A 9,183-nucleotide genomic window follows, 5' to 3' on the forward strand; every position below is an offset into this window, starting at 1 on the left:
AGCAGGAGCAGGTGGTCTCTCAGAGGACTCACAGGACAAAAAGAGCTGTTATCTGCCCCAACCTGCTGCTTCTTCTCCCTGGTCAGCCTTATAGCCAAGCAGCTAAGGTCCTACCCTTGGCTCCTGATGCTCCTCAAGGAAGAGCAGTCTGTGGGTTTAAGGGAATGTGTCCTAGCCATGCTTTCCCCTCATTAAGCCCTACTTGGGGTAATCAGGACCACCTGCTTCCCTGCTTCCAAGGCCTGTGCAAGTCTCTCCAATGACCTGTTTTCCCAGGGGCCTCTGTCCCCTGTGTACACAGCCCCCTAGGCCTGGGTGGCCAAAGCATGATGGTTTGTGGAGTGAGAGTAGGAAGGAAGATTATCAGTGGAGCTTGGATACAAGAACAGAGCTGTTCACTTTTGTGCATGTGGCCCCTCACAGTGCAGGAGCTGTTGTTGAGAAGGCAAGGGGGCAGGTTGTGGGCCAGTGGCTCCATTTGTTTCTTCCTTGGCCCCCCAAAATATTAGAGTTCTATCTGGGGCCTCAATGATTTCCCTCTGCTCTGCCCCTGCCCTTGTCCCTCTGTGTCTCTGTCCCTGTGTGAGGTTCTCTCCGTCCCTCTCTCTGTGTCCCTCTCTCCCTGTCTCCCTGTTTCTGTGTCCCCGCCGCCAACCCCGCCCTGCCCCTGCTGTTCTGTGCTTTTCCTTCCAGGCTGCCGCTGTTCCAGGCTAGTGCCTTTGCGTTTCTGGTCCCAGCCAAAGCCATCCTGGCCCTGGAGAGATGGAAATGTCCCTCAGAAGGTGGGCATATTTCTGGGGTCTATGCTGAAGAGGGGGTGCCCAGGAGCTTGGAGATCTGGGAGACTATCCCAAGTCCAGACACCAGGGTGCATTCATGGCGGCATCTTCTTTCCTTCTGTCTCTGTTCCCTGTTCATATGTGCGTGTGGTCCTATCTCTGCCCCAGAGGAGATCTACGGAAACTGGAGTCTGCCCCTGAACACTTCTCATATCTGGCACCCACGGATACGAGAGGTGGGTTTGCACGTGGAGTAAAAGAGACCTGGACCTCAGGAGGTAGCTAGATGGGAGTGAGGGCCATAACTGAGTTGGGGTATGCGAGTGGATAGTCCAAGAGCAATTTTTTAATGTGGAAATCATAGCTTCTACATAGTAACTTATGACTGATCTTTGCTCTTCCAGGTCCAGGGCGCAATCATAGTGTCCAGCATTGTGGAAGTGGTGATTGGGCTGATGGGACTGCCTGGGGCCCTGCTCAGCTACATTGGGCCTCTCACAGTCACCCCCACTGTCTCCCTTATTGGCCTCTCTGTCTTTCAAGCTGCTGGTGACCGAGCTGGCTCCCACTGGGGCATCTCAGCTTGGTGAGCGGCCACCAGGACTGATCCTTGCTCAGCCCCAGCCCCCTAACCCCCTGTATGTCTGTCCCCCTTAGTCCTGGCTTTTGCCCCCAACCTGGCCTACCAACCATCTCTTTGTTGTGCCCCTGCCCCCAGCTCCATTCTCCTGATCATCCTCTTCTCCCAGTACCTACGCAACCTCAACCTCCTGCTGCCTGTCTACCGCTGGGGCAAGGGCCTCACTCTCTTCCGCATCCAGATCTTCAAGATGTTTCCTGTGAGGAGCTGATACGTGGCTGGGGCTGGGACTAGGGCAGGGGCTGGACTTGTGTCCAGGGTCAAGGTGGGGGGGCAAGGGCCAGACAGCAGGGGAACTAGAACTTGAGCAGAGATGAAATCCCAGCCGGGGGCTGGAGCAGGTGCTGGAGCTGGGATCTAGGGCTGGGGCAAAGGCTGTGGCTGTGGCTAGGGCTGAAGTAGGGGCTGGTTAGCTTGGAACAAGACCTCCAGGGCCCTCAGTGTGCCCCTCACCCCTCGCCACTTCAGATTGTGCTGGCCATCATGATCGTGTGGCTGCTGTGCTATCTCCTGACCCTGACAGACGTGCTGCCCACAGACCCTACAGCCTATGGCTTCCACGCACGAACAGATGCCCGAGGGGACATCATGGGTATCACACCCTGGATCCGAATCTCCTACCCCTGTGAGTGATCCCACCTGGGCCCCTCTGCCTCTAACTGAGACCATCTATGAGGCCCCTGCTGATACCAATCCAGTTGGTGATAAAAGTAGTATTAAATGCTGCATGTGTATCGTGTGCCAAGCAGAGTGCTGTAAACTCAGAGCCTCACTCCAGCTTCATGACTGAGTGATCCCAAATAAGCTCCCACAACTGTACAGCACCCACCTCAGCTTGAAATCCCTTTATCTACATTCCCCCCCAAACTGCCTAGTCCACTCCCCAACTCACCCTCCTGTCTTCTCCCACACCTCCCAGGTCAGTGGGGCCTGCCTACAGTGACTGCAGCAGCTGTCCTAGGGATGTTCAGTGCCACACTGGCGGGCATCATTGAGTCCATTGGAGATTACTACGCCTGTGCCCGCCTGGCTGGTGCACCACCTCCTCCAGTACATGCTATCAACAGGTATGCCCATCTGCCCTCCCCAATATCTGATCCTCTCTGGGGTCACTCAGGAAGCAAATGTAGGGACAGGATCGAGTCCCAAAGATGTGGACTTGGGCAAGTCACTAATACTCTCCAGACCTCGTTTTCCTTACTTATGAAAAGGGGATGTTCTCATCACTCAGCGTTGCCAGTAGCTGAGGAGATAGTGAAGTCTGAGGAATGAGGAAACTGAAGCCCAGAATCTCCTAAGGGAGTACGTGCCAAGGCACGGGGAGTAGTGCTCAGACCTGGGCTCCTGGTTCCCAGACATACCTCTGGCCAGGAGTGAGGAGTACTGCAGACAGATGGTTGCAGCTTTCACAGTCCTGGAAGAGGCAAGGCTCTGCCAGGGTGATGGGAGGACACTAGCGAGGGAGGGGAGGGTTGCGCAGAGGCTAGACCAAACCCACACTCCCTTTCCTTACAGGGGCATCTTTATCGAAGGCATCTGCTGCATTATCGCAGGACTGTTGGGTACGGGCAACGGGTCCACCTCGTCCAGCCCCAACATTGGCGTCCTGGGAATAACCAAGGTGCAGCGCCGAGCCAGAGCAGTACAGAGGCCCGACTCCTGTGCCTCACGCTTCGCCCCAAGCCAGTACCCACTTTGGCCCAGTCCCACCCTATGTTTGAGGGGCCCCTCCCTACATCAAGCCCTGGCCCTCTAGTGTCTCACTCTCATCCCAGGCTACGCCCGAACCCCACCCTCCCCGCCCCGATCCCGGAACTCACCCTGTCCGGCCTCGCCCCCTGCGTCTAGCCCTGCCCCTGGCTCCCTGGCAGGTGGGCAGCCGGCGCGTGGTACAGTACGGTGCATGCATCATGCTGGTCCTGGGCACCATTGGCAAATTCACGGCCCTCTTTGCTTCGCTCCCTGACCCCATCTTGGGGGGAATGTTCTGCACCCTCTTTGGTGAGTGCCGGGCGCGGGCCCCAGGTCCCATCACGGTAGCAGAGTGGGGGAGCCCCGCCGGGCCGCGTGGCTTCTCTAGCGGTTCTCCTGCCCCCTCAGGCATGATTACCGCTGTGGGGCTGTCCAACCTGCAGTTTGTGGACATGAACTCCTCCCGCAATCTCTTCGTGCTCGGATTTTCCATGTTCTTCGGGCTCACGCTGCCAAATTACCTGGAGTCCAATCCTGGCGCCATCAACACAGGTGCCTTCACCTATCTGAATGTCACCAGAGTGGGGGAGGTTTGGTGAGCTAGACACTGAGCACAGCCCCTCCCTCAAAGGTTCCATACAGTTAGAGCCACAGTTTCTGCCCAACTCTGGATGTTGTTAATCAGCAGCAGAGAGGCTAATTAGCAGAGATGTCCTTTACTAAGACACTTTCCACAGACAGGTATTGAACTTTACGTGTGCTCCTTTAATTTTCACAACAGCTCCAGGAGACAGATATAATCATCTCCATGTCACAGATGAGGAAAGTGAGGCTTAGATAATTTGCCCCAAGACAAGAAAAGAAGTAGCAACTGGCACAACTGGGATTTGAATCCAAGAGTGGGAAAGGCAGAGGTGTAGATAGGCTTTAAAGTTGGAGTTTGTACAGTTCCAGCTCTACACCTGCTCAAGGAAGTCAGCAGGCTGCACAAGTAGGGAGAATGTCCCCGAGCTCTGCTCTCCAAATGGGGCCATGATACCCATTGGCCCTTGGCCTATTCCATAGGCATTTCTGAAGTGGACCAGATTCTGACTGTGCTGCTGACTACAGAGATGTTTGTGGGTGGCTGCCTCGCTTTCATATTGGACAACACAGTGCCAGGTATGGGTCAGGCCTAGGAGGAAAACCCAGAACCGAGCTGGGCTCATCTGCACTCCAACACAGCCCTTGAACTGGAGCTATGGCCAAGTCTAATATGATGCAGGCCCTTTGGGCAGGGAGATGCAGAAATAGACGGGCTGGTGGAGTGCCTACTGGCTGGAGGGAGAACCCACTGGCCAGAGGCACAGACATGTCTCATAGATCTTGAAGAGGGTAGGGCTAGGAGGGTCATTCCAGGGCTCTATGAGTTGTTTCCTCTCCATTTCCTGGTAGCCACTGAGGGTGAGGAGTGCTTTTGCTTTCTTAAAGTAGGAGATAAAAACGTAGCATCAGTTTGTTGGCAAAACTCACTCCAAATATGCCAGAGCCTGTCACTCTGGCTACTAGAAGAGCCCCTAACATTTCTTTGCTATTAGGGCTCTTTGCAGGAATTGTGGAGGATACTTCACGGGGGTCTCTGAGAACCCTCTTGGACGTTTATGTGCCCAGTAAATACATGAAAACTAAATGTCACCAGATGCTCTCACTGGTAACAAGCATAGTTAACATTTACCAAACATCTACTATGGGTCAGGCATGGAGCTGTCTCATTTCGTCCTCAAAAACTGTCCTGTGAGGTAGAGACTATCGACACCATTTTATATGAGGAAACAGAGGTTAAGTGACTCGCTGAAGGTCACATCTACAGATTTTAAACTTTGCAAATCTGGGAATTTGTAACAAAGCCCATCTGATTCAGTCTATCGCCTGTGTCCCAGCCATTGTACCACACTGCTTCTGCTGGAGGGTTTCAGGTGAACTGGAAGATCAGGGAAAGCTCCGTGGAGGCAGGGGCTAAGAAGACTCCATCAGTCTAGGAAGGTGAGGGATGACAGTAGTGGGATGATGGCCTTCCATCTCCCCCTACTTACCAGCCTGAACATAGCTGCATATCCCCGCTTGCTTGCCCCTCTCTGAAGATACAAGTCTTTATTCAGAGCACAGGAGTAAGAGGCTGGCTGTGCACAGCTGGTGGTCTGGAGTGTGGGCAGGGAAGGGCTAGGGATCCTGGCACTTTTAAGAATTTTAGACAGCATCAGATGTTGAGGAAGCTCTTGGTACCAGCTGCCACTTAGACGGATGGATGGTACCTGATCTTTCCCCATTTAGAGGAAGCTGAGCTGGGGGTTAGAGCAGCCCACCCTGTGAACCTGAAACAGGAACTTGGCATCCTCAATGCCAAGGGAATCTGCGGAGACTAAAGGTATTAGGAGGGCAGCTATAAACTGAGGGGCTTCTCTGGTTTGAGTAGTTGAATTAAGCTAACCAGATGTTTAGTCTCAGACAGCCTGAGTTCCTTGCACCCCCATTCTTCAACCCAACTGCCCATCAGCAGCCATTCATGCTAGGGATCTATTAGGTTATGCCACATCATCTTCAACAGTCCCTCAGTATGCATTAGAATTAGAATGTGTATGTGTGTGTGTGTGTGTGTGTGTGTGTGTGTGTGTGTGTGTGTGTAGCTATTAAATTTGGAATTTGAATCTTAATCACTTGCTGAAAGTTAAATAGCCTGGATTCAAACCCACATCTGGCTGGCTCTGAACTCAGTCCTTCCATGGAATCAATCGCATAGCTTCTATACAACGGGCACACTTTGCTGATATGCCACTTTGCATTTGCTCTTACTCTTTACCCATTCACAACCCAATCTTAGAGGGGCAGTCAATTTAATTCATCAAATGCTAGAGGAGCTTACTAGCTTACCCTTGGGTAAGACAATGAAGGGGAATGTACAAAAACAAAAGTATAAGTCATAGTTTGTTTTGAGGAGCTCCTAGTACGGAAAGTAAAACTGGATTAAAAGCAATTTGGAGCAATGTCAATAAGCCTGGGCTAGACTCATCTGGAGCATTTCCTGGATGAGCCTGGATGGAACCTAGGAGAATGGAAGGGACCTGGAGAAGCAGACAGGGCACTGCAGGTAGGGATGTACAGGGTAGGCAAGGGAGCTCTGAGCCAGCTGCTGTGTGTGTGTGTCCTGGCAGTGGTGAGGGGGGAAATCAGACACAAGAGTCCGATGCCACACCTCCAGCTCTTCCCCGTCCACTCTGCCCACCTGTGCTTTGTACAGCTGGACCCAGCTCAAACACTACCTTCTCCCAGCCTCTTAAGGACCCTAGCCTTCCCTCAGTGCCCTCTCCTAAAAGACTTTGGGACACACGTGTGGAAATCTTATTTTCACCACTAGATTTACAGTGTCAGTCTTCACCAATACATGCCCTCTTGTGAAAACCTCAGAGATCTCATGCAACCCTCCTCCTCCTAAGGACAAATTCCTCTAGTTGTAAAAAAATTCTTTTGTGTATCCCTACCACTTTACTTAGCTTGGCTTTCTGAAGTTTGTTATTATAAAAATAAGTTTACTTTCCAACTATGGAACTACACTGGTTATAGTCTTTCAAAATACACCAACCTGTCCCACAGCATAGTCTGGGCACTATTTGGTGCCCATCAGCCCAGCACAGAATAGCCCCATACTCAAGATGTAGAATGACAATTACTTAACTGCCTGTTTCATCATAACATTTTTTATGATAGTGCCTGTATATACGTATAGGTCTTATTTTGCAGAAATGAGATAATGAAATTAAAGCATTTATTAGAACCTGGCACACTGCAGATATTAATAATACTCATTATAACCAGTTTCCTTTAGGGTTCCCTCGAGCTCTGGCCAAGTTAGGAGCTGAGAAATCATAGATTCAACGACTCTTAAGACCAGAAGATATTTGAGAATCAAGACACTTGATTCCAGAAGTCTGCCTTAGGATTAGGTTATGGGAATGAGAAGTAGCAGCAACTGGTCACTTACCAGTTGGCCTTGGTAAGTGACCCCACTGTCCTCTTCCAGGGAGCCCCAAAGAACGAGGTCTGATACAGTGGAAAGCTGGGGCCCATGCCAACAGTGAGATGTCTACTAGCCTCAAGAGCTACGACTTCCCCATTGGGATGAAGATGATAAAAAGAATTGCCTTTCTGAAATACATTCCTATCTGCCCAGTCTTCAAAGGATTTTCTTCAAGGTCCAAAGACCAGCTTCCAGGTCCAGAAGACACTCCGGAAAATAAAGAAACCAGACCTGTATGCACCAAGGTCTGAAAAATTACTCCCAGGAAAGGAAGGATCTATTAGTCTATAGCTCTTGTGGGAGGGTTGAAAAAAAAAACCATAACCAAAGAAAAAGCAGTTTCCATTTTTGTGACCTATTTGAGTGTCTTCATCAAGGGGAACACAGACTGGCTAAAAAGTCAATATATAGATTTTGAATGGAATTCCTTAGGCGTTTTATAGGTTTACAAGTATGCTGAAATATTGATCCCTTCAGCCTTCTGGGTATCTGGGTAGAAGCTGGGTCATCTGGAGCCCATGAGCCACAAACGTCAGCCATAGGCAGCCAGCCTCATCTCTGTACTCCAGAATGCTAAATAAAAAACTTTATGAGATGGAAAGGTTGAGAAATACTGACATAGCAAAATAACAAGAAAAACCCTCTCATATGCCTTGTTTTAATAAGCCATAAAATAAAAACAGGATGACTTCCGTTACCCTAAAACTATGCCATATAGGCTCTGATGGGGTGATTATTTGTCTCAAGGACTTTGAAATGTACTCAGTAGTGATACTCTGAAACTTTCCATTTCTACCTGAAATAATAAAGGGAATGTGTACATTCCATTTCTACCTGAAATAATAAAGGGAATGTGTACAGAATCATCTCTGCTTCAGTTTATTATGGTGTATTCAGGTGTAATGCAGACACCTGGCTCTCTAGTCAAACATCAAAGTAGTTTTAATCTACACATTCCCTAAGTCAGACAAAAAATGTTCCAACAAAATGAGAGCTTAGCCTAGATGATTCCTTAAAGGAATAACAATCACTTACTTAAATAGAACTTTCTATGTGCCAGGGACTGTCTTAAGTGCTTGATGTATATTAACGCATCACACAGTCCTGAGATATTATCATTACTATTCTAAAAAGCCAGAATCTTAAGTTACAAAAAGGTTAAATGACTTGCCCATGATCACTGGATTCACAATCAGGAAGTCTGACTAGCCTGCTCTTAATCATTGGATTACAATGTCTAAGTTTATAATCTCCAATTATATCGCACTATGGTAATTTGGCAGCATGTGGAAATGAATTTATTTGCCTCCATCTGAGCTCAGAGAGAGAGGATCTGTAAGTCTCATGTATTTGGCAGCCCTGTGGTACTGAGCTGTTAAGAGAACAAAGGGGACTGGTTGTATCATGGCTACAAAAAGAATAAGACTAAAGCAGAATCATCTCTGCTTCAGTTTATTAAAAACCCTGTTTATTAGTTTGTTATGGTAGCTATTAAAAACCACTGGGGCACAGGTGCTCACACCAAAGGATCCCCAACTCCAGGAAGGATGTGAGGAAGAACTGATTACATGGCCTTCTCAATCTTGAGCCTAACAAACTTGAAAAAAGCCCAGAGGGCATTATCAACAACCTCGTAGGGCCATGAGACAGAATTGTATGTGGAACTAGGAAATTGCTAGTTGGTTGACAGTGTATCCCAAATAAAGATTATCCACAAACATATTATAAATAAGCTTATGAGGGGAAAATAGGGAAGATCCGGGTGAATCAAAATAGCAAACTAGTCCTATCAGACTAGCAATGGCTTGTGAAGGTCAGAAGCCAATGAAGGTTATGGTAGAGTTAAGATTACCACTATATTGGTCAGGTGCAGTTTCTTAACATGGATATCTATAATTGCCCTGATGTTGCAGCCTGAGGTGATCAACGTGGGTCACAGAAGGGGCTATGGGGTTTATTTTATTGCTGTATTTTGGACAGATATTTGCATAACAACATACTTGACAAAATGGGATCTAATA

General features: G+C 49.0%; 1 protein-coding gene across 6 annotated transcripts in view; it reads left to right on the forward strand.

Annotated features, from left to right (window-relative positions):
- The window catches only part of SLC23A1 (solute carrier family 23 member 1), a 12,440-nt gene extending 3,259 nt beyond the window's left edge, over positions 1-9,181 (forward strand). For 3 of the 6 annotated variants that reach the window (XM_025040688.1, XM_025040687.1, XM_025040691.1), the window contains 10 exons: positions 694-782; positions 948-1,015; positions 1,184-1,365; positions 1,498-1,618; positions 1,888-2,044; positions 2,339-2,486; positions 2,935-3,040; positions 3,291-3,663; positions 4,177-4,272; positions 7,166-9,181. In XM_025040688.1, the coding sequence (XP_024896456.1) occupies positions 694-782; positions 948-1,015; positions 1,184-1,365; positions 1,498-1,618; positions 1,888-2,044; positions 2,339-2,486; positions 2,935-3,040; positions 3,291-3,663; positions 4,177-4,272; positions 7,166-7,413 (1,588 nt within the window). In that variant the 3' untranslated portion in view covers positions 7,414-9,181. The remainder of the gene's footprint in view (positions 1-693; positions 783-947; positions 1,016-1,183; positions 1,366-1,497; positions 1,619-1,887; positions 2,045-2,338; positions 2,487-2,934; positions 3,041-3,290; positions 3,664-4,176; positions 4,273-7,165) is intronic. The other 3 variants (XM_025040692.1, XM_025040690.1, XM_025040689.1) reach the window with 2 other exon arrangements.
- Positions 9,182-9,183: the final 2 nt, after the last annotated feature.

Source organism: Pteropus alecto, unplaced genomic scaffold (genome assembly GCF_000325575.1).
Source record: "Pteropus alecto unplaced genomic scaffold, ASM32557v1 scaffold78, whole genome shotgun sequence".
In the NCBI taxonomy this organism is placed as follows: Eukaryota; Metazoa; Chordata; class Mammalia; order Chiroptera; family Pteropodidae; genus Pteropus; species Pteropus alecto.